Source organism: Salmo salar, chromosome ssa05 (genome assembly GCF_905237065.1).
Source record: "Salmo salar chromosome ssa05, Ssal_v3.1, whole genome shotgun sequence".
Classification (NCBI taxonomy): Eukaryota; Metazoa; Chordata; class Actinopteri; order Salmoniformes; family Salmonidae; genus Salmo; species Salmo salar.
In genome coordinates this window covers 91728836-91753903 of record NC_059446.1, presented here as the reverse complement: position 1 = coordinate 91753903, position 25068 = coordinate 91728836, and the positions used below count along the sequence as shown (strand labels likewise).

Sequence of the window (25068 nt, the reverse complement as noted above, 5' to 3'; positions counted from 1 at the left end):
TGAATAGTGAAGTCGCTTTCTGTGATTTGTCACAGCGTGTGTCTCTGTGTGGGAGTAGTGAAGAGGATATTGTCTGTAAAATATTGATGAGTTTGAAATTGCAGTGAACTGGATTAGGGGCAATAATTAGATATGTGAGCTCCTACATGCAGCATGGCTCAACGACACACTGAGGCAGGAGAAATCATGCTGTGGGTTTATATACTGTCCTCTGTACATCCTGACTGGTTGTTGTGGTAGAGACAGGCTGTATGTAGACATCTCAGTGGTTGTCTGTAGACTACCCCTGTTTGTCCTTGGTGTGGTAGAGACAGGCTGTAGACATCTCAGTGGTTGTCTGTAGACTACCCCTGTTTGTCCTTGGTGTGGTAGAGACAGGCTGTAGACATCTCAGTGGTTGTCTGTAGACTACCCCTGTTTGTCCTTGGTGTGGTAGAGACAGGCTGTATGTAGACATCTCAGTGGTTGTCTGTAGACTACCCCTGTTTGTCCTTGGCAGACAGGCATCGGGCTGTTTATGACTGAAGGAGGCGTCTCAAACGGCACCCTATTCCCTATGTAGTGCACTGCTTCTGACCAGAGCCCTGTGGCTTTCCCTGTGGCTTTCCCTGTGAGTTTCCTTGTGAGTTTCCCTGTGAGTTTCCCTGTGGGTTTCTCTTGGGTATTGACAGCTCTGCTCTCTACTGAGGTTAGCTGGTGAATACAACAGCTGGCCAACATTCAACCAGGCAGTATTGACCTCCTCCACAGGGAACAACCAGGCAGTATTGACCTCCTCCACAGGGAACAACCAGGCAGTATTGACCTCCTCCACAGGGAACAACCAGGCAGTATTGATCTCCTCCACAGAGAACAACCAGGCAGTATTGACCTCCTCCACAGGGAACAACCAGGCAGTATTGACCTCCTCCACAGGGAACAACCAGGCAGTATTGACCTCCTCCACAGGGAACAACCAGGCAGTATTGACCTCCTCCACAGGGAACAACCAGGCAGTATTGACCTCCTCCACAGGGAACAACCAGGCAGTATTGACCTCCTCCACAGGGAACAACCAGGCAGTATTGACCTCCTCCACAGGGAACAACCAGGCAGTATTGACCTCCTCCACAGGGAACAACCAGGCAGTATTGACCTCCTCCACAGAGAACAACCAGGCAGTATTGACCTCCTCCACAGGGAACAACCAGGCAGTATTGACCTCCTCCACAGAGAACAACCAGGCAGTATTGACCTCCTCCACAGGGAACAACCAGGCAGTATTGACCTCCTCCACAGAGAACAACCAGGCAGTATTGACCTCCTCCACAGGGAACAACCAGGCAGTATTGACCTCCTCCACAGGGAACAACCAGGCAGTATTGACCTCCTCCACAGGGAACAACCAGGCAGTATTGACCTCCTCCACAGGGAACAACCAGGCAGTATTGACCTCCTCCACAGGGAACAACCAGGCAGTATTGACCTCCTCCACAAGTAACTACCAGGCAGTATTGACCTCCTCCACAGGGAACAACCAGGCAGTATTGACCTCCTCCACAGAGAACAACCAGGCAGTATTGACCTCCTCCACAGGGAACAACCAGGCAGTATTGACCTCCTCCACAGGGAACAACCAGGCAGTATTGACCTCCTCCACAGGGAAACAAAAGAACCACCTCGTTTCTCTCCTCTCTTATCCTGGATAAGATGGAAGAGGCATTTCTATTCAGGGAACATTCCCATGACATCATCACGTGTTCCATTGTTGAGGTATTTCTACTCAGGGAACATTCACATGACATCATCACGTGTTCCATTGTTGAGTCATTTCTATTTACGGAACATTCCCATGACATCATCACGTGTTCCATTGTTGAGTAAATTCTATTTACGGAACATTCCCATGACATCATAACGTGTTCCATTGTTGAGGTATTTCTACTCAGGGAACATTCCCATGACATCATCACGTGTTCCATTGTTGAGTCATTTCTACTCAGGGAACATTCCCAGGACATCGTCACCTGTTCCATTGTTAAAAGGAGAGTATATGTAAAATGTCATTATCATTAGTCCCTGTTATTCTGATATCTGTCGTGAAATGAAATGATTAAGCAACTGGTGACAGTAGACAACAGAACAACTGCTAGGATTTTAGTTATCGCTCTAAAGCAACACATTGTATTCTTTCAGATGAAAAATAGTATATAGTGTTTTTTTTTATCCGTGGTTGATGGATGTCTGTTCTGTTTGAACAACAATAGGCCTTACAGCTGTTCATATTGTAATGTGCAGTAGAGGACGTTCAAATATTAAGGTAGAAGTGGTACGTCACATGCTTTGATCTGTGCTGTAAAAATATATAGCTACAGTGAGGGAAAAAAGTATTTGATCCCCTGCTGATTTTGTACGTTTGCCCAATGACAAAGAAATGATCAGTCTATAATTTTAATGGTAGGTTTATTTGAACAGTGAGAGACAGAATAACAACAAAAAAATCCAGAAAAACGCATGTCAAAAATGTTATAAATTGATTTGCATTTTAATGAGGGAAATAAGTATTTGACCCCCTCTCAATCAGAAAGATTTCTGGCTCCCAGGTGTCTTTTATACAGGTAACGAGCTGAGATTAGGAGCACACTCTTAAAGGGAGTGCTCCTAATCTCAGTTTGTTACCTGTATAAAAGACACCTGTCCACAGAAGGAATCAATCAATCAGATTCCAAACTCTCCACCATGACCAAGACCAAGACCAAAGTGCTCTCCAAGGATGTCAGGGACAAGATTGTAGACCTACACAAGGCTGGAATGGGCTACAAGACCATCGCCAAGCAGCTTGGTGAGAAGGTGACAACAGTTGGTGCGATTATTCGCAAATGGAAGAAACACAAAAGAACTGTCAATCTCCCTTGGCCTGGGGCTCCATGCAAGATCTCACCTCGTGGAGTTCCAATGATCATGAGAACGGTGAGGAATCAGCCCAGAACTACACGGGAGGATCTTGTCAATGATCTCGTCAATGATCTCAAGGCAGCTGGGACCATAGTCACCAAGAAAACAATTGGTAACACACTACGCCGTGAAGGACTGAAATCCTGCAGCGCCCGCAAGGTCCCCCTGCTCAAGAAAGCACATATACATGCCCGTCTGAAGTTTGCCAATGAACATCTGAATGATTCAGAGGACAACTGGGTGAAAGTGTTGTGGTCAGATGAGACCAAAATGGAGCTCTTTGGCATCAACTCAACTCGCCGCGTTTGGAGGAGGAGGAATGCTGCCTATGACCCCAAGAACACCATCCCCACCGTCAAACATGGAGGTGGAAACATTATGCTTTGGGGGTGTTTTACTGCTAAGGGGACAGGACAACTTCACCGCATCAAAGGGACGATGGACGGGGCCATGTACCGTCAAATCTTGGGTGAGAACCTCCTTCCCTCAGCCAGGGCATTGAAAATGGGTCGTGGATGGGTATTCCAGCATGACAATGACCCAAAACACACAGCCAAGGCAACAAAGGACTGGCTCAAGAAGAAGCACATTAAGGTCCTGGAGTGGCCTAGCCAGTCTCCAGACCTTAATCACATAGAAAATCTGTGGAGGGAGCTGAAGGTTCGAGTTGCCAAACGGCAGCCTCGAAACCTTAATGACTTGGAGAAGATCTGCAAAGATGAGTGGGACAAAATCCCTCCTGAGATGTGTGCAAACCTGGTGGCCAACTACAAGAAACTTCTGACCTCTGTGATTGCCAACAAGGGTTTTGCCATCAAGTACTAAGTCATGTTTTGCAGAGGGGTCAAATACTTATTTCCCTCATTAAAATGCAAATCAATTTATAACATTTTTGACATGCGTTTTTCAGGTTTTTTTTGTTGTTATTCTGTCTCTCACTGTTCAAATAAACCTACCATTAAAATTATAGACTGATCATTTCTTTGTAAGTGGGAAAACATACAAAATCAGCAGGGGATCAAATACTTTTTTCCCTCACTGTATGTTCCTATATCCACACTAGCAAATCACTTAGAATGCCTGCCCAATACATTGCAATGTGGATATTGGAGAGCCTATGGCCTGGAATCGGTTGTGATCCTCTGAGGTTTATAATGAGCTCCTGGGACCAGCAGGAGATCTACAGTAATCGGTTGTGATCCTCTGAGGTTTATAATGAACTCCTGGGACCAGCAGGAGATCTACAGTAATCGGTTGTGCTCCTCTGAGGTTTATAATGAACTCCTGGGACCAGCAGGAGATCTACAGTAATCGGTTGTGATCCTCTGAGGTTTATAATGAACTCCTGGGACCAGCAGGAGATCTACAGTAATCGGTTGTGATCCTCTGAGGTTTATAATGAACTCCTGGGACCAGCAGGAGATCTACAGTAATCGGTTGTGGTCCTCTGAGGTTTATAATGAACTCCTGGGACCAGCAGGAGATCTACAGTAATCGGTTGTGATCCTCTGAGGTTTATAATGAGCTCCTGGGACCAGCAGGAGATCTACAGTAATCGGTTGTGATCCTCTGAGGTTTATAATGAACTCCTGGGACCAGCAGGAGATCTACAGTAATCGGTTGTGATCCTCTGAGGTTTATAATGAACTCCTGGGACCAGCAGGAGATCTACAGTAATCGGTTGTGATCCTCTGAGGTTTATAATAAACTCCTGGGACCAGCAGGAGATCTACAGTAGTCAGAAGGGCTGGGGTGAACGGATCACAAATGATGGATGGATGAAACCCATGAATGGATGGATATGAGATGGTGGGATGCATGGATGAGTAACCCTCCATAAAACAAGGAGAACAACAGGTGGCTGGGGTGAATGGATGATGGACAGATAATGGATGGATGGATGAAGCCCCATGGATAGATGATGATGAGATGGAGGGATGCATGGATGAACCCTGGTCTCCATAGTGACGGAATAGGAGGTCACCTTGGGCTCCATGGTGATGGAATAGGAGGGAAAATATGCTGAATTGTTAGTGTTCCATTGTTGTGTAATGAAGCATCACCATAACAGAACGGTAGAGCAGCACAGGATGTCTGTTTGGACAGCTACACATGACTGACGAGTCCATTCTATCCAGTTTCCAGTCAGACATTTAGGATTTAGATCATGTCTAGTATATTCCCTCACTGTCTGGCTGGTGCTGTCCTTCATGTTAACCCTGCCTGGAGAGGCTTTTTGGTTTGACATGCATATCTTAGAGCGGCCCAACCTAGAAAACAACGTGTCCAGCCTCTTCTAGGGGCTCCCGAGTGGCCCTGCAACTCAGTGCTAGAGGCATCACTTGGTTTTTCATATCTCACTCTTCCTTACCTTGTGTGTGTGTGTGTGTGTGTGTGTGTGTGTGTGTGTGTGTGTGTGTGTGTGTGTGTGTGTGTGTGTGTGTGTGTGTGTGTGTGTGTGTGTGTGTGTGTGTGTGTGTGTGTGTGTGTCTCTTTGGTGTAATGTCTCTCCCTTCCTTACGTTGTCTCATGTCTCTGGGTGACTCTTCTCTCCCCCTGGTGTCTGGGTGACTCTTCTCTCCCCCCTGGTGTCTGGGTGACTCTTCTCTCCCCCTGGTGTCTGGGTGACTCTTCTCTCCCCCTGGTGTCTGGGTGACCCTTCTCTCCCCCTGGTGTCTGGGTGACTTGTCTCTCTCTTCTCTCCCCCTGATGTCTGGGTGACTCTTCTCTCCCCCTGGTGTCTGGGTCACTTGCCTCTCTCTCTTCTCTCCCCCTGGTGTCTGGGTGACTTGTCTCTCTCTCTTCTCTCCCCCTGATGTCTGGGTGACTCTTCTCTCCCCCTGGTGTCTGGGTCACTTGCCTCTCTCTCTTCTCTCCCCCTGGTGTCTGGGTGACTTGTCTCTCTCTCTTCTCTCCCCCTGGTGTCTGGGTGACTTGTCTCTCTCTCTTCTCTCCCCCTGGTGTCTGGGTGACTCTTCTCTCCCCCTGGTGTCTGGGTGACTCTTCTCTCCCCCTGGTGTCTGGGTGACTCTTCTCTCCCCCTGGTGTCTGGGTGACTCTTCTCTCCCCCTGGTGTCTGGGTGACTCTTCTCTCCCCCTGGTGTCTGGGTGACTTGTCTCTCTCTCTTCTCTCCCCCTGATGTCTGGGTGACTGTTCTCTCCCCCTGGTGTCTGGGTGACTCTTCTCTCCCCCTGGTGTCTGGGTGACTCTTCTCTCCCCCTGGTGTCTGGGTGACTCTTCTCTCCCCCTGGTGTCTGGGTGACTTGTCTCTCTCTCTTCTCTCCCCCTGATGTCTGGGTGACTGTTCTCTCCCCCTGGCGTCTGGGTGACTTGTCTCTCTCTCTCTTCTCTCCCCCTGGTGTCTGGGTGACTTGTCTCTCTCTCTTCTCTCCCCCTGATGTCTGGGTGACTCTTCTCTCCCCCTGGTGTCTGGGTGACTTGTCTCTCTCTCTCTTCTCTCCCCCTGGTGTCTGGGTGACTTGTCTCTCTCTCTCTTCTCTCCCCCTGGTATCTGGGTGACTTGTCTCTCTCTCTTCTCTCCCCCTGGTGTCTGGGTGACTTGTCTCTCTCTCTTCTCTCCCCCTGGTGTCTGGGTGACTTGTCTCTCTCTCTCTTCTCTCCCCCTGGTATCTGGGTCACTTGCCTCTTTTCTCTCTCTCTTCTCTCCCCCTGGTATCTGGGTCACTTGCCTCTCTCTCTTCTCTCCCCCTGGTGTCTGGGTGACTTGTCTCTCTCTCTTCTCTCCCCCTGGTGTCTGGGTGACTTGTCTCTCTCTTCTCTCCCCCTGATGTCTGGGTGACTCTTCTCTCCCCCTGGTGTCTGGGTGACTTGTCTCTCTCTCTCTTCTCTCCCCCTGGTATCTGGGTCACTTGCCTCTCTCTCTTCTCTCCCCCTGGTGTCTGGGTGACTTGTCTCTCTCTTCTCTCCCCCTGGTGTCTGGGTGACTTGTCTCTCTCTCTCTTCTCTCCCCCTGGTATCTGGGTCACTTGCCTCTCTCTCTTCTCTCCCCCTGGTGTCTGGGTGACTTGTCTCTCTCTTCTCTCCCCCTGGTGTCTGGGTGACTTGTCTCTCTCTTCTCTCCCCCTGGTGTCTGGGTGACTTGTCTCTCTCTTCTCTCCCCCTGGTGTCTGGGTGACTCTTCTCTCCCCCTGGTGTCTGGGTGACTTGTCTCTCTCTCTTCTCTCCCCCTGGTGTCTGGGTGACTTGTCTCTCTCTTCTCTCCCCCTGATGTCTGGGTGACTTGTCTCTCTCTCTTCTTTCCCCCTGATGTCTGGGTGACTTGTCTCTCTCTTCTCTCCCCCTGTGCAGTTCCCTGTGGAGGGCTGCTGACATCTCGTAAGGGAACCATCCTTTCTCCTGGTTACCCAGAGCCCTACGCCAACTATCTCAACTGTATCTGGAAGGTCTCTGTGCCAGAGGGAACAGGCATCCAAGTGAGAGATGCAGCACGAAACGTTATGAATATAATGTTGGAAAGTTTTGATAGTTAAAAGGGTTTAAGAATTAAACTTTCATGGAATTCTATCTTAGAATGGGAATTTGCTAAAATGTATCCCATTATTGATGAGGCAACTGTTTTATTCAACTTAGATTAAAAACAAAGTGTACTCTTAAATGTATTTCTTCGTTCTTTTCTTCAGATCCAGGTCATAACCTTTGCCACGGAACACAACTGGGACTCCTTGGACTTTTTCGACGGCGTCGATGGCAACGCTCAAGGCTTGGCAGCTACTCAGGTGAAACAACCTCCAGAATTTGTCTTTTAAAGCTCCCATTTTGGAATTGATAATAATGTCTGATCGGAATACTCAGTAAAAGTACGTATGGATACGACGGGAGACAACATTTGACATGCTCTTTGAGAAAAGTTCTCAGAATCTCCAACGGCGCAGTTCAAGGAAATGAAGAAAAGACTGACTGACTCCCTCTGACTTGCCTAGTAAAATAAACGTTAAATAGAAAATAAAAATAAATAGTCTTTACCTGACGAAGAAGACCTGACTGGCTCTAGTCTTCACCTGATGAAGAATACCTGACTGACTCTAATCCACCTGATGAAGAAGACCTGACTGACTCTAATCCACCTGATGAAGAAGACCTGACGCACTCTAGTCTTCACCTGATGAAGAATACCTGACTGGCTGTAGTCTTCACATGATGAAGAAGACCTGAGTGGTGGAAACAGTGTCAAATAAATCTATCTAATAGGACTTAATAAATAAATATTCAGCACCTGCTCAGAGACAATTGATGTGTGTAGGACAGGGATCTCCAACCATGTACCTAGAGAGCTGACCTCCTGTAGGTTTTATCTCCAACCCTGTTCCTGGAGAGATACCCTCCTGTAGGTTTTAACTCCAACCCTGTTCCTGGAGAGAGACCCTCCTGTAGGGTTTAACTCCAACCCTGGTGAGATCCCTGGTGTAGTGTATTTTATGATATTTTCCTATTGACTGTCTCCATGGGTATGTTCTACGTTCCAGTCACATACAGTATATGTCTTTCTCTCCTGGAAACCCTTCCTACTGTAACTCCCACTTGACTGTCTCCGTGGGTATGTTCTGTAGGTACGACCATCCCCCAGCTCCTGAACAGCACCTCCAACAACATCTACCTGACCTTCCAGTCCGACATCAGTGTGTCTGCAGCAGGCTTCCACCTGGAGTATACAGGTATGAAGAGATACACCTAGCTATAGGCTGGTCCTAGATCAGTTGTAATCTGGAGTATACTGGAATGAAGAGACACAGCGAGCTATAGGCTGGTCCTAGATCAGGTGTAATCTGAGGTATACTGGTATGAAGAGACACAGCTAGCTATAGGCTGGTCCTAGATCAGGTTGGAGGTCCTAGATCAGGTGTAATCTGAAGTTTACTGGTATGAAGAGACACAGCTAGCTATAGGCTGGTCCTAGATCAGGTGTAATCTGTAGCTGTAATTGTTGCAAAGGTGGCTCTACAAAGTATTGACTTTGGGCGGGGTGAATAGTTATGCACGCTCAAGTTTTCAGTTTTTTGTCTTATTTCTTGTTTGTTTCACAATAAAAAATATTTTGCATCTTCAAAACGGTAGGCATGTTGTGTAAATCAAATGATACGAACCCCCCCCCCCCAAAAAAAATCAATTTTAATTCCAGGTTGTAAGGCAACAGAATTAGGAAAAATACCAAGGGGGGTGAATACTTTCGCAAGCCACTGTATATATTTTCTTTAGACCAGAGGAAACAGCACTTCCAGCACCATCTGGTCTCCCATCCAGGGACCGACCAGAACCAATCCTGTTTAGCTTCAGATGCAAACTAGCAGTGGGATTCAGGGTGGTATGCTGCTGGCCTTATTCTTAAAAAACGTTAATGGGGTACAAAATTATTTCATGATGTGTCAATAGCACAGAGTTAATGAACAGACATGGAATAAGTACTTGCTTTTGTAGTGGAAGTAGTATTTTACAGTGTTATGGGTGGAATGCTGCTGGTTTTCATGCCATTATGGCAGGGTTTAACCAAGTCCTCTGATTATCGTTGTCATGTCATTATGGCAGGGTTTAACCAAGTCCTCTGTCTGATGATGTCATGCCATGATGACAGGGTTTATCCAAGTCCTCTGTCTGATGATGTCATGCCATGATGACAGGGTTTAACCAAGTCCTCTGTCTGACGATGTCATGCCATGATGACAGGGTTTAACCAAGTCCTCTGTCTAACGACGTCATGCCATGATGACAGGGCTATTCAACTAGTGGACCTAGAGGGTCAAAGTACTGCTGGTTTTATTTTCTAGTGTTTTGGTCCTCCAGGACCTCCAGGACTGGTGTTGACAAGCCTAGCTGGATGTGCTTCAGCCATCTCATCTCACTAGTGCTGTCATGCCATCAGAGGAGTTGGCTAAAGGACACCCAGGGTTCCAGATGGGACCAGGCTAACTGAGCTCATCCACCGTCCCTGCCTGTCTGCCTGTCTGCCTGTCTGCCTGTCTGCCTGTCTGCCTGTCTGTCTGGATGCCTGTCTGCCTGTCTGTCTGTCTGCCTGGATGCCTGTCTGCCTGTCTGCCTGTCTGCCTGGATGCCTGTCGGCCTGTCTGTCTGTCTGCCTGGATGCCTGTCTGCCTGTCTGCCTGTCTGCCTGGATGCCTGTCGGCCTGTCTGTCTGCCTATCTGTCTGTCTGCCTGTCTGCCTGTCTGCCTGGATGCCTGTCTGTCTGCCTGTCTGCCTGTCTGCCTGGATGCCTGTCGGCCTGCCTGTCTGTCTGTCTGTCTGTCTGTCTGTCTGTCTGTCTGTCTGTCTGTCTGTCTGTCTGTCTGTCTGTCTGTCTGTCTGTCTGTCTGTCTGTCTGTCTGTCTGTCTGTCTGTCTGTCTGTCTGTCTGTCTGCCTATCCCTCTGAGTGGGGAACTGTAACCCTCTGACCACAGGTCTCTCACTAACACCAGCCACTCTCCTCAACATCTGTCTCACATCACCTTTAACCCTGTGTCCCACCTTCCCCCAAACTCAGAGATAAACATACTTTATATTCAGATGCTATCATCACCTGTCTCCCACAACATCTCACCACGGCCAACCTCTCACAGCCCCGATCGGTCCATCTCAGTCTCTCAGCACCTCTAACCCTGTATACCACTCTCCCACAGTCTACCACCTGTAGAGATCAACATGTATTACAACGCTCTCACTAAGTCTACTCCCCGCTCTCCTCAGCCTCTGGCCTGTCTGTCTCTCAGTGGGTTGTTCTATCCCTAAAGCTTCTTAACCGTAAAAATACATTTTACAGTATATTTCACGAATCACTCTCTTCACCCCTCTCCCACATCAATCTCTTCAGCCAATCAGTCTCCTCAGCCCTCTCCCACATCAATCTCTTCAGCCAATCAGTCTCCTCAGCCCTCTCCCACATCAATCTCTTCACTCTCTCACCCCCTCCTTACCACAGCATGTTACCACTCTCCCCCACATGCCCAACGCTCTCCACACCATGACTACCAGGAGTAGGAATATCCATATATAACAGCCTGCTGAGATGATTGACAGCATACTGTTCTGAACACCTTCTGAACTCTTTTGGTTTATTTCTGTTCACCACCTATAGTCTCTCACCACTCTGTTCACCACTCATAGTCTCTCACCACTCTGTTCACCACTCATAGTCTCTCACCACTCTGTTCACCACTCATAGTCTCTCACCACTCTGTTCACCACTCATAGTCTCTCACCACTCTGTTCACCACTCATAGTCTCTCACCACTCTGTTCACCACTCATAGTCTCTCACCACTCTGTTCACCACTCATAGTCTCTCACCACTCTGTTCACCACTCATAGTCTCTCACCACTCTGTTCACCACTCATAGTCTCTCACCACTCTGTTCACCACTCATAGTCTCTCACCACTCTGTTCACCACTCATAGTCTCTCACCACTCTGTTCACCACTCATAGTCTCTCACCACTCTGTTCACCACTCATAGTCTCTCACCACTCTGTTCACAACTCATAGTCTCTCACCACTCTGTTCACCACTCATAGTCTCTCACCACTCTGTTCACCACTCATAGTCTCTCACCACTCTGTTCACAACTCATAGTCTCTCACCACTCTGTTCACCACTCATAGTCTCTCACCACTCTGTTTACCACTCTGTTCACCACTCATAGTCTCTCACCACTCTGTTCACCACTCATAGTCTCTCACCACTCTGTTCACCACTCATAGTCTCTCACCACTCTGTTCACCACTCATAGTCTCTCACCACTCTGTTTACCACTCTGTTCACCACTCATAGTCTCTCACCAGTCTGTTCACCACTCATAGTCTCTCACCACTCTGTTCACCACTCATAGTCTCTCACCACTCTGTTCACCACTCATAGTCTCTCACCACTCTGTTCACAACTCATAGTCTCTCACCACTCTGTTTACCACTCTGTTCACCACTCATAGTCTCTCACCACTCTGTTCACCACTCATAGTCTCTCACCACTCTGTTCACCACTCTGTTCACCACTCATAGTCTCTCACCACTCTGTTCACCACTCATAGTCTCTCACCACTCTGTTCACCACTCATAGTCTCTCACCACTCTGTTTACCACTCATAGTCTCTCACCACTCTGTTCACCACTCATAGTCTCTCACCACTCTGTTCACCACTCATAGTCTCTCACCACTCTGTTCACCACTCATAGTCTCTCACCACTCTGTTTACCACTCATAGTCTCTCACCACTCTGTTCACCACTCTAGTCTCTCACCACTCTGTTCACCACTCATAGTCTCTCACCACTCTGTTCACCACTCATAGTCTCTCACCACTCTGTTTACCACTCATAGTCTCTCACCACTCTGTTCACCACTCATAGTCTCTCACCACTCTGTTCACCACTCATAGTCTCTCACCACTCTGTTTACCACTCATAGTCTCTCACCACTCTGTTCACCACTCTGTCTCACCACTCATCACACCTGTTTACCACTCAGTCTCTCACCACTCTGTTTACCACTCATAGTCTCTCACCACTCTGTTTACCACTCTGTTCACCACTCATAGTCTCTCACCACTCTGTTTACCACTCTGTTTACCACTCATAGTCTCTCACCACTCTGTTTACCACTCATAGTCTCTCACCACTCTGTTTACCACTCTGTTCACCACTCATAGTCTCTCACCACTCTGTTTACCACTCTGTTTACCACTCATAGTCTCTCACCACTCTGTTTACCACTCATAGTCTCTCACCACTCTGTTTACCACTCTGTTTACCACTCACAGTCTCTCACCACTCTGTTTACCACCTATAGTCTCTCACCACTCTGTTCACCACTCATAGTCTCTCACCACTCTGTTCACCACTATGTTCACCACTCATAGTCTCTCACCACTCTGTTCACCACTCTGTTCACCACTCTGTTTACCACCTAAAGTCTCTCACCACTCTGTTCACCACTCATAGTCTCTCACCACTCTGTTCACCACTCTGTTTACCACCTAAAGTCTCTCACCACTCTGTTCACCACTCATAGTCTCTCACCACTCTGTTCACCACTCATAGTCTCTCACCACTCTGTTTACCACTCTGTTTACCACTCTGTTTACCACTCTGTTCACCACTCTGTTCACCACTCTGTTTACCACCTAAAGTCTCTCACCACTCTGTTTACCACCTTCAGTCTCTCACCTCTCTGTTCACCACTCACAGACTCCATCTCCACTCCTGTCACCCCTCTGCTCACCACTCTCTGACCACCCTCAGTATTCCTATAAGGAGTATTAACTACCTATCATCTCTCAGTATTCCTATAAGGAGTGTTAACTACCTATCATCTATCAGTATTCCTATAAGGAGTATTATAACTACCTATCATCTATCAGTATTCCTATAAGGAGTATTAACTACCTATCATCTATCAGTATTCCTATAAAGAGTATTATAACTACCTATCATCTATCAGTATTCCTCTAATGAGTATTATAACTACCTATCATCTCTCAGTATTCCTATAAGGAGTATTAACTACCTATCATCTATCAGTATTCCTATAAGGAGTATTATAACTACCTATCATCTCTCAGTATTCCTATAAGGAGTATTAACTACCTATCATCTATCAGTATTCCTATAAGGAGTATAATAACTACCTATCATCTCTCAGTATTCCTATAAGGAGTATTATAACTACCTATCATCTCTCAGTATTCCTATAAGGAGTATTATAACTACCTATCATCTCTCAGTATTCCTATAAGGAGTATTATAACTACCTATCATCTCTCAGTATTCCTATAAGGAGTATTATAACTACCTATCATCTCTCAGTATTCCTATAAGGAGTATTATAACTACCTATCATCTCTCAGTATTCCTATAAGGAGTATTATAACTACCAATCATCTCTCAGTATTCCTATAAGGAGTATTATAACTACCTATCATCTCTCAGTATTCCTATAAGGAGTATTATAACTACCTATCATCTCTCAGTATTCCTATAAGGAGTATTAACTACCTATCATCTATCAGTATTCCTATAAGGAGTATTATAACTACCTATCATCTCTCAGTATTCCTATAAGGAGTATTATAACTACCTATCATCTATCAGTATTCCTATAAGGAGTATTATAACTACCTATCATCTCTCAGTATTCCTATAAGGAGTATTATAACTACCTATCATCTCTCAGTATTCCTATAAGGAGTATTATACTACCTATCATCTATCAGTATTCCTATAAGGAGTATTATACTACCTATCATCTCTCAGTATTCCTATAAGGAGTATTAACTACCTATCATCTCTCAGTATTCCTATAAGGAGTATTATAACTACCTATCATCTCTCAGTATTCCTATAAGGAGTATTATAACTACCTATCATCTCTCAGTATTCCTATAAGGAGTATTATAACTACCTATCATCTCTCAGTATTCCTATAAGGAGTATTATAACTACCTATCATCTCTCAGTATTCCTATAAGGAGTATTATAACTACCTATCATCTCTCAGTATTCCTATAAGGAGTATTAACTACCTATCATCTATCAGTATTCCTATAAGGAGTATTATAACTACCTATCATCTATCAGTATTCCTATAAGGAGTATAATAACTACCAGTTCCATACTGTACTCTACTGTTTTGAATGGTTGGTGTTTGTTTCTATGTTCCTGTACTGATCTTGATGTGCAGACAAGTGATTGCTATTCCCATGTGTGTGTTTTGACTCTGTCCTAAGCAATAGGTTTGGATTCATGCCCAGAACCTCAGCACCCCCTCAACGGTGTCAATGTGGGCCAGCGCTTTACTGTGGGGGACATGGTTTCCTTTCAGTGTGACCAAGGCTACTCTCTGAAGGTTAGCACAAATACACACACACACACACACACACACACACACACACACACACACACACACACACACACACACACACACACACACACACACACACACACACACACACACACACAGACACACACACACACACACACACACACACACACACACACACACACACACACACACACACACACACACACACACACACACACACACACACACACACTTGTTCTGTTACCTTCAGGTAGGTTTTGGTTTTGCTAGGGCGGTTTAGGGTTGGCCAATGGTGGATGTACGTAAGCATCTGCCCTTTGCTGCAGAATCTTGCCGGTTTGAATCCAGCGATAGAAACTTGCCTAACTTAACTTAACTTAACTTAGCCTAACTTAACTTAACTTAACTTAACTTGCCTAACTTAACTTAACTTTAAAACACTTTGAAATTTGACATTTTGGAAAAACATAGATGGAGGTCTAACTCTGACGTGAGAGCTTGTTGGGACCCTATTTCCTACGTAGTGCACTATTTTGAGCAGGGCCCACAGGACTCTAGTTCACTATAGAGGGAATAGGGTTCCATTTGGGACACAGGCCATGTCTGATGTAGAGCTGCCAGGTTAGATATGCAGACCCAGGGAATACCCTGAAGGTTGAAGTGAAACACACACACACACACACCGAGTGTGTTAGGATAAATACGTGAGCGTGTGTGTGTGTGTGTGTGTGAATGCTCGTGCGTGTGTGTCTGTAAGTGTGTGGGTGTGTTTTTATGCGTGCGTGCGTGGGAGGTTAAACTGTAACAGTTTCCCGTTCCCTCTGTCAGTAGATAGTGGTGATAACAGTTTCCTGTTCCCTCTGTCAGTAGATGGTGGTTATAACAGTTTCCTGTTCCCTCTGTCAGTAGATAGTGGTGATAACAGTTTCCTGTTCCCTCTGTCAGTAGATAGTGGTTATAACAGTTTCCTGTTCCCTCTGTCAGTAGATAGTGGTGATAACAGTTTCCTGTTCCCTCTGTCAGTAGATAGTGATAACAGTTTCCCGTTCCCTCTGTCAGTAGATAGTGGTGATAACAGTTTCCTGTTCCCTCTGTCAGTAGATAGTGGTGATAACAGTTTCCTGTTCCCTCTGTCAGTAGATAGTGATAACAGTTTCCCGTTCCCTCTGTCAGTAGATAGTGGTGATAACAGTTTCCTGTTCCCTCTGTCAGTAGATAGTGGTGATAACAGTTTCCCGTTCCCTCTGTCAGTAGATAGTGGTGATAACAGTTTCCTGTTCCCTCTGTCAGTAGATAGTGGTGATAACAGTTTCCTGTTCCCTCTGTCAGTAGATAGTGGTGATAACAGTTTCCTGTTCCCTCTGTCAGTAGATAGTGGTGATAACAGTTTCCTGTTCCCTCTGTCAGTAGATAGTGGTGATAACAGTTTCCTGTTCCCTCTGTCAGTAGATAGTGGTGATAACAGTTTCCTGTTCCCTCTGTCAGTAGAGTGGTGATAACAGTTTCCTGTTCCCTCTGTCAGTAGATAGTGGTGATAACAGTTTCCCGTTCCCTCTGTCAGTAGATAGTGGTGATAACAGTTTCCCGTTCCCTCTGTCAGTAGATAGTGGTGATAACAGTTTCCTGTTCCCTCTGTCAGTAGATAGTGGTGATAACAGTTTCCTGTTCCCTCTGTCAGTAGATAGTGGTGATAACAGTTTCCCGTTCCCTCTGTCAGTAGAGTGATAACAGTTTCCTGTTCCCTCTGTCAGTAGATAGTGGTGATAACAGTTTCCCGTTCCCTCTGTCAGTAGATAGTGGTGATAACAGTTTCCTGTTCCCTCTGTCAGTAGATAGTGGTGATAACAGTTTCCTGTTCCCTCTGTCAGTAGATAGTGGTGATAACAGTTTCCTGTTCCCTCTGTCAGTAGATAGTGGTGATAACAGTTTCCTGTTCCCTCTGTCAGTAGATAGTGGTGATAACAGTTTCCTGTTCCCTCTGTCAGTAGATAGTGGTGATAACAGTTTCCTGTTCCCTCTGTCAGTAGATAGTGATGATAACAGTTTCCTGTTCCCTCTGTCAGTAGATAGTGTGATAACAGTTTCCTGTTCCCTCTGTCAGTAGATAGTGGTGATAACAGTTTCCTGTTCCCTCTGTCAGTAGATAGTGTGATAACAGTTTCCTGTTCCCTCTGTCAGTAGATAGTGGTGATAACAGTTTCCCGTTCCCTCTGTCAGTAGATAGTGGATAACAGTTTCCTGTTCCCTCTGTCAGTAGATAGTGGTGATAACAGTTTCCTGTTCCCTCTGTCAGTAGATAGTGGTGATAACAGTTTCCTGTTCCCTCTGTCAGTAGATAGTGGTGATAACAGTTTCCCTGTTCCCTCTGTCAGTAGATAGTGGTGATAACAGTTTCCTGTTCCCTCTGTCAGTAGATAGTGATGATAACAGTTTCCCTGTTCCCTCTGTCAGTAGATAGTGTGATAACAGTTTCCCGTTCCCTCTGTCAGTAGATAGTGATAACAGTTTCCCGTTCCCTCTGTCAGTAGATAGTGGTGATAACAGTTTCCTGTTCCCTCTGTCAGTAGATAGTGGTGATAACAGTTTCCTGTTCCCTCTGTCAGTAGATAGTGGTGATAACAGTTTCCCGTTCCCTCTGTCAGTAGATAGTGGTGATAACAGTTTCCCGTTCCCTCTGTCAGTAGATAGTGGTGATAACAGTTTCCCGTTCTCTCTGTCAGTAGATAGTGGTGATAACAGTTTCCTGTTCCCTCTGTCAGTAGATAGTGGTGATAACAGTTTCCCTTTCCCTCTGTCAGTAGATAGTGGTGATAACAGTTTCCTGTTCCCTCTGTCAGTAGATAGTGTTGATAACAGTTTCCCGTTCCCTCTGTCAGTAGATAGTGGTGATAACAGTTTCCTGTTCCCTCTGTCAGTAGATAGTGGTGATAACAGTTTCCTGTTCCCTCTGTCAGTAGATAGTGGTGATAACAGTTTCCTGTTCCCTCTGTCAGTAGATAGTGGTGATAACAGTTTCCCGTTCCCTCTGTCAGTAGATAGTGTGATAACAGTTTCCCGTTCCCTCTGTCAGTAGATAGTGGTGATAACAGTTTCCCGTTCCCTCTGTCAGTAGATAGTGGTGATAACAGTTTCCCTGTTCCCTCTGTCAGTAGATAGTGGTGATAACAGTTTCCTGTTCCCTCTGTCAGTAGATAGTGGTGATAACAGTTTCCCTGTTCCCTCTGTCAGTAGATAGTGGTGATAACAGTTTCCTGTTCCCTCTGTCAGTAGATAGTGGTGATAACAGTTTCCCGTTCCCTCTGTCAGTAGATAGTGATGATAACAGTTTCCCTGTTCCCTCTGTCAGTAGATAGTGGTGATAACAGTTTCCTGTTCCCTCTGTCAGTAGATAGTGGTGATAACAGTTTCCTGTTCCCTCTGTCAGTAGATAGTGGTGATAACAGTTTCCTGTTCCCTCTGTCAGTAGATAGTGGTGATAACAGTTTCCTGTTCCCTCTGTCAGTAGATAGTGGTGATAACAGTTTCCCTGTTCCCTCTGTCAGTAGATAGTGGTGATAACAGTTTCCCGTTCCCTCTGTCAGTAGATAGTGGTGATAACAGTTTCCTGTTCCCTCTGTCAGTAGATAGTGGTGATAACAGTTTCCTGTTCCCTCTGTCAGTAGATAGTGGTGATAACAGTTTCCTGTTCCCTCTGTCAGTAGATAGTGGTGATAACAGTTTCCTGTTCCCTCTGTCAGTAGATAGTGGTGATAACAGTTTCCCGTTCCCTCTGTCAGTAGATAGTGGTGATAACAGTTTCCCGTTCCCTCTGTCAGTAGATAGTGGTGATAACAGTTTCCTGTTCCCTCTGTCAGTAGATAGTGGTGATAACAGTTTCCCGTTCCCTCTGTCAGTAGATAGTGGTGATAACAGTTTCCCGTTCCCTCTGTCAGTAGATAGTGGTGATAACAGTTTCCCGTTCCCTCTGTCAGTAGATAGTGGTGATAACAGTTTCCTGTTCCCTCTGTCAGTAGATAGTGGTGATAACAGTTTCCTGTTCCCTCTGTCAGTAGATAGTGGTGATAACAGTTTCCCTGTTCCCTCTGTCAGTAGATAGTGGTGATAACAGTTTCCTGTTCCCTCTGTCAGTAGATAGTGGTGATAACAGTTTCCCTGTTCCCTCTGTCAGTAGATAGTGGTGATAACAGTTTCCTGTTCCCTCTGTCAGTAGATAGTGGTGATAACAGTTTCCTGTTCCCTCTGTCAGTAGATAGTGGTGATAACAGTTTCCTGTTCCCTCTGTCAGTAGATAGTGGTGATAACAGTTTCCTGTTCCCTCTGTCAGTAGATAGTGGTGATAACAGTTTCCCTGTTCCCTCTGTCAGTAGATAGTGGTGATAACAGTTTCCTGTTCCCTCTGTCAGTAGATAGTGGTGATAACAGTTTCCTGTTCCCTCTGTCAGTAGATAGTGGTGATAACAGTTTCCTGTTCCCTCTGTCAGTAGATAGTGGTGATAACAGTTTCCTGTTCCCTCTGTCAGTAGATAGTGGTGATAACAGTTTCCTGTTCCCTCTGTCAGTAGATAGTGGTGATAACAGTTTCCCTGTTCCCTCTGTCAGTAGATAGTGGTGATAACAGTTTCCCGTTCCCTCTGTCAGTAGATAGTGGTGATAACAGTTTCCTGTTCCCTCTGTCAGTAGATAGTGGTGATAACAGTTTCCCGTTCCCTCTGTCAGTAGAGAGTGGTGATAACAGTTTCCTGTTCCCTCTGTCAGTAGAGAGTGGTGATAACAGTTTCCTGTTCCCTCTGTCAGTAGATAGTGGTGATAACAGTTTCCCGTTCCCTCTGTCAGTAGATAGTGGTGATAACAGTTTCCCGTTCCCTCTGTCAGTAGATAGTGGTGATAACAGTTTCCTGTTCCCTCTGTCAGTAGATAGTGGTGATAACAGTTTCCTGTTCCCTCTGTCAGTAGATAGTGGTGATAACAGTTTCCCTGTTCCCTCTGTCAGTAGATAGTGGTGATAACAGTTTCCTGTTCCCTCTGTCAGTAGATAGTGGTGATAACAGTTTCCCGTTCCCTCTGTCAGTAGATAGTGGTGATAACAGTTTCCCGTTCCCTCTGTCAGTAGATAGTGGTGATAACAGTTTCCTGTTCCCTCTGTCAGTAGATAGTGGTGATAACAGTTTCCCGTTCCCTCTGTCAGTAGATAGTGGTGATAACAGTTTCCTGTTCCCTCTGTCAGTAGATAGTGGTGATAACAGTTTCCTGTTCCCTCTGTCAGTAGATAGTGGTGATAACAGTTTCCCGTTCCCTCTGTCAGTAGATAGTGGTGATAACAGTTTCCCGTTCCCTCTGTCAGTAGATAGTGGTGATAACAGTTTCCCGTTCCCTCTGTCAGTAGATGTGATAACAGTTTCCTGTTCCCTCTGTCAGTAGATAGTGGTGATAACAGTTTCCTGTTCCCTCTGTCAGTAGATAGTGGTGATAACAGTTTCCCTGTTCCCTCTGTCAGTAGATAGTGGTGATAACAGTTTCCTGTTCCCTCTGTCAGTAGATAGTGGTGATAACAGTTTCCTGTTCCCTCTGTCAGTAGATAGTGGTGATAACAGTTTCCTGTTCCCTCTGTCAGTAGATAGTGGTGATAACAGTTTCCCGTTCCCTCTGTCAGTAGATAGTGGTGATAACAGTTTCCTGTTCCCTCTGTCAGTAGATAGTGGTGATAACAGTTTCCTGTTCCCTCTGTCAGTAGATAGTGGTGATAACAGTTTCCTGTTCCCTCTGTCAGTAGATAGTGGTGATAACAGTTTCCTGTTCCCTCTGTCAGTAGATAGTGGTGATAACAGTTTCCTGTTCCCTCTGTCAGTAGATAGTGGTGATAACAGTTTCCTGTTCCCTCTGTCAGTAGATAGTGGTGATAACAGTTTCCTGTTCCCTCTGTCAGTAGATAGTGGTGATAACAGTTTCCTGTTCCCTCTGTCAGTAGATAGTGGTGATAACAGTTTCCTGTTCCCTCTGTCAGTAGATAGTGGTGATAACAGTTTCCTGTTCCCTCTGTCAGTAGATAGTGGTGATAACAGTTTCCTGTTCCCTCTGTCAGTAGATAGTGGTGATAACAGTTTCCTGTTCCCTCTGTCAGTAGATAGTGGTGATAACAGTTTCCTGTTCCCTCTGTCAGTAGATAGTGGTGATAACAGTTTCCCGTTCCCTCTGTCAGTAGATAGTGGTGATAACAGTTTCCTGTTCCCTCTGTCAGTAGATAGTGGTGATAACAGTTTCCCGTTCCCTCTGTCAGTAGATAGTGGTGATAACAGTTTCCCTGTTCCCTCTGTCAGTAGATAGTGGTGATAACAGTTTCCCGTTCCCTCCGTCAGTAGATAGTGATAACAGTTTCCCGTTCCCTCTGTCAGTAGATAGTGGTGATAACAGTTTCCTGTTCCCTCTGTCAGTAGATAGTGGTGATAACAGTTTCCTGTTCCCTCTGTCAGTAGATAGTGGATAACAGTTTCCTGTTCCCTCTGTCAGTAGATAGTGGTGATAACAGTTTCCTGTTCCCTCTGTCAGTAGATAGTGGTGATAACAGTTTCCCGTTCCCTCTGTCAGTAGATAGTGGTGATAACAGTTTCCTGTTCCCTCTGTCAGTAGATAGTGGTGATAACAGTTTCCCGTTCCCTCTGTCAGTAGATAGTGGTGATAACAGTTTCCTGTTCCCTCTGTCAGTAGATAGTGGTGATAACAGTTTCCTGTTCCCTCTGTCAGTAGATAGTGGTGATAACAGTTTCCCTGTTCCCTCTGTCAGTAGATAGTGGTGATAACAGTTTCCTGTTCCCTCTGTCAGTAGATAGTGATGATAACAGTTTCCCTGTTCCCTCTGTCAGTAGATAGTGGTGATAACAGTTTCCTGTTCCCTCTGTCAGTAGATAGTGGTGATAACAGTTTCCTGTTCCCTCTGTCAGTAGATAGTGGTGATAACAGTTTCCCGTTCCCTCTGTCAGTAGATAGTGGTGATAACAGTTTCCCTGTTCCCTCTGTCAGTAGATAGTGGTGATAACAGTTTCCCTGTTCCCTCTGTCAGTAGATGTGGTGATAACAGTTTCCTGTTCCCTCTGTCAGTAGATAGTGGTGATAACAGTTTCCTGTTCCCTCTGTCAGTAGATAGTGGTGATAACAGTTTCCCTGTTCCCTCTGTCAGTAGATAGTGGATAACAGTTTCCCGTTCCCTCTGTCAGTAGATAGTGTGATAACAGTTTCCCGTTCCCTCTGTCAGTAGATAGTGGTGATAACAGTTTCCCGTTCCCTCTGTCAGTAGATAGTGGTGATAACAGTTTCCTGTTCCCTCTGTCAGTAGAGGTGATAACAGTTTCCTGTTCCCTCTGTCAGTAGATAGTGGTGATAACAGTTTCCTGTTCCCTCTGTCAGTAGATAGTGATGATAACAGTTTCCCGTTCCCTCTGTCAGTAGATAGTGATAACAGTTTCCTGTTCCCTCTGTCAGTAGATAGTGGTGATAACAGTTTCCCTGTTCCCTCTGTCAGTAGATAGTGGTGATAACAGTTTCCTGTTCCCTCTGTCAGTAGATAGTGGTGATAACAGTTTCCCGTTCCCTCTGTCAGTAGATAGTGGTGATAACAGTTTCCCGTTCCCTCTGTCAGTAGAGAGTGGTGATAACAGTTTCCTGTTCCCTCTGTCAGTAGATAGTGATAACAGTTTCCTGTTCCCTCCGTCAGTAGATAGTGGTGATAACAGTTTCCTGTTCCCTCTGTCAGTAGATAGTGGTGATAACAGTTTCCTGTTCCCTCTGTCAGTAGATAGTGGTGATAACAGTTTCCTGTTCCCTCTGTCAGTAGAGTGATAACAGTTTCCTGTTCCCTCTGTCAGTACATAGTGGTGATAACAGTTTTCTGTTCCCTCTGTCAGTAGATAGTGATGATAACAGTTTCCCGTTCCCTCTGTCAGTAGATAGTGGTGAAAGCAGTTTCCTGTTCCCTCTGTCAGTAGAGTGATAACAGTTTCCTGTTCCCTCTGTCAGTAGATAGTGGTGATAACAGTTTCCTGTTCCCTCTGTCAGTAGAGTGATAACAGTTTCCCGTTCCCTCTGTCAGTAGATAGTGGTGATAACAGTTTCCTGTTCCCTCTGTCAGTAGAGTGATAACAGTTTCCTGTTCCCTCTGTCAGTAGATAGTGGTGATAACAGTTTCCTGTTCCCTCTGTCAGTAGATAGTGGTGATAACAGTTTCCCGTTCCCTCTGTCAGTAGATAGTGATGATAACAGTTTCCTGTTCCCTCTGTCAGTAGATAGTGGTGATAACAGTTTCCTGTTCCCTCTGTCAGTAGATAGTGGTGATAACAGTTTCCTGTTCCCTCTGTCAGTAGAGTGATAACAGTTTCCTGTTCCCTCTGTCAGTAGATAGTGGTGATAACAGTTTCCTGTTCCTCTGTCAGTAGACAGGGATGATAACAGTTTCCCATTCCCTCTGTCAGTAGATAGTGATGATAACAGTTTCCCGTTCCCTCTGTCAGTAGATAGTGGTGATAACATTTTCCCGTTCCCTCCGTCAGTAGATAGTGGTGATAACAGTTTCCTGTTCCCTCTGTCAGTAGATAGTGGTGATAACAGTTTCCTGTTCCCTCTGTCAGTAGATAGTGGTGATAACAGTTTCCCGTTCCCTCTGTCAGTAGATAGTGATAACAGTTTCCTGTTCCCTCTGTCAGTAGATAGTGGTGATAACAGTTTCCTGTTCCCTCTGTCAGTAGATAGTGGATAACAGTTTCCCGTTCCCTCTGTCAGTAGATAGTGGATAACAGTTTCCTGTTCCCTCTGTCAGTAGATAGTGGTGATAACAGTTTCCTGTTCCCTCTGTCAGTAGATAGTGTGATAACAGTTTCCCGTTCCCTCTGTCAGTAGATAGTGATAACAGTTTCCTGTTCCCTCTGTCAGTAGATAGTGATAACAGTTTCCTGTTCCCTCTGTCAGTAGATAGTGATGATAACAGTTTCCTGTTCCCTCTGTCAGTAGATAGTGATAACAGTTTCCTGTTCCCTCTGTCAGTAGACAGTGGTTATAACAGTTTCCTGTTCCCTCTGTCAGTAGATAGTGGTGATAACAGTTTCCTGTTCCCTCTGTCAGTAGATAGTGATGATAACAGTTTCCTGTTCCCTCTGTCAGTAGATAGTGGTGATAACAGTTTCCTGTTCCCTCTGTCAGTAGAGTGATAACAGTTTCCTGTTCCCTCTGTCAGTAGATAGTGGTGATAACAGTTTCCTGTTCCCTCTGTCAGTAGATAGTGGTGATAACAGTTTCCCATTCCCTCTGTCAGTAGAGTGATAACAGTTTCCTGTTCCCTCTGTCAGTAGATAGTGTTGATAACAGTTTCCTGTTCCCTCTGTCAGTAGATAGTGGTGATAACAGTTTCCCGTTCCCTCTGTCAGTAGATGGTGATAACAGTTTCCTGTTCCCTCTGTCAGTAGATAGTGATGATAACAGTTTCCCGTTCCCTCTGTCAGTAGAGTGATAACAGTTTCCCGTTCCCTCTGTCAGTAGATAGTGGTGATAACAGTTTCCTGTTCCCTCTGTCAGTAGATAGTGATAACAGTTTCCTGTTCCCTCTGTCAGTAGATAGTGGTGATAACAGTTTCCTGTTCCCTCTGTCAGTAGATAGTGATAACAGTTTCCTGTTCTCTCTGTCAGTAGATAGTGGTGATAGCAGTTTCCTGTTCCCTCTGTCAGTAGATAGTGGTGATAACAGTTTCCTGTTCCCTCTGTCAGTAGATAGTGGTGATAACAGTTTCCTGTTCCCTCTGTCAGTAGATAGTGATAACAGTTTCCCGTTCCCTCTGTCACACACACACACACACACACACACACACACACACACACACACACACACACACACACACACACACACACACACACACACACACACACACACACACACACACACACACACACACACACACACACACACACACACTTGACCTGTGTTGTTCAGATCCTCAGGTTCTAACTAACCCTCACTCAGAGTAGATAACATTATTAATATTATGACCAGTTACTCTAATTATTATAATTAATATTATGACCAGTTACAGTGAGGGAAAAAAGTATTTGATCCCCTGCTGATTTTGTACGTTTGCCCACTTTCAAAGAAATGATCAGTCTATAATTTTAATGGTAGGTTTATTTGAACAGTGAGAGACAGAATAACAACAGAAAAATCCAGAAAAACGCATGTCAAAAATGTTATAAAATGATTTGCATTTTAATGAGGGAAATAAGTACTTGACCCCCTCTCAATCAGTAAGATTTCTGGCTCCCAGGTGTCTTTTATACAGGTAACG

General features: G+C 45.4%; 1 protein-coding gene across 1 annotated transcript in view; it reads left to right on the top strand.

Annotated features, from left to right (window-relative positions):
- Window positions 1–25068, top strand: part of LOC106606155 (CUB and sushi domain-containing protein 3) — a 492730-nt gene that overhangs the window by 295486 nt on the left and 172176 nt on the right. The window contains 5 exon segments of the mRNA XM_045717778.1: window positions 7244–7368; window positions 7576–7648; window positions 7651–7671; window positions 8503–8607; window positions 14658–14776. Coding sequence (XP_045573734.1) covers window positions 7244–7368; window positions 7576–7648; window positions 7651–7671; window positions 8503–8607; window positions 14658–14776 — 443 coding nt within the window.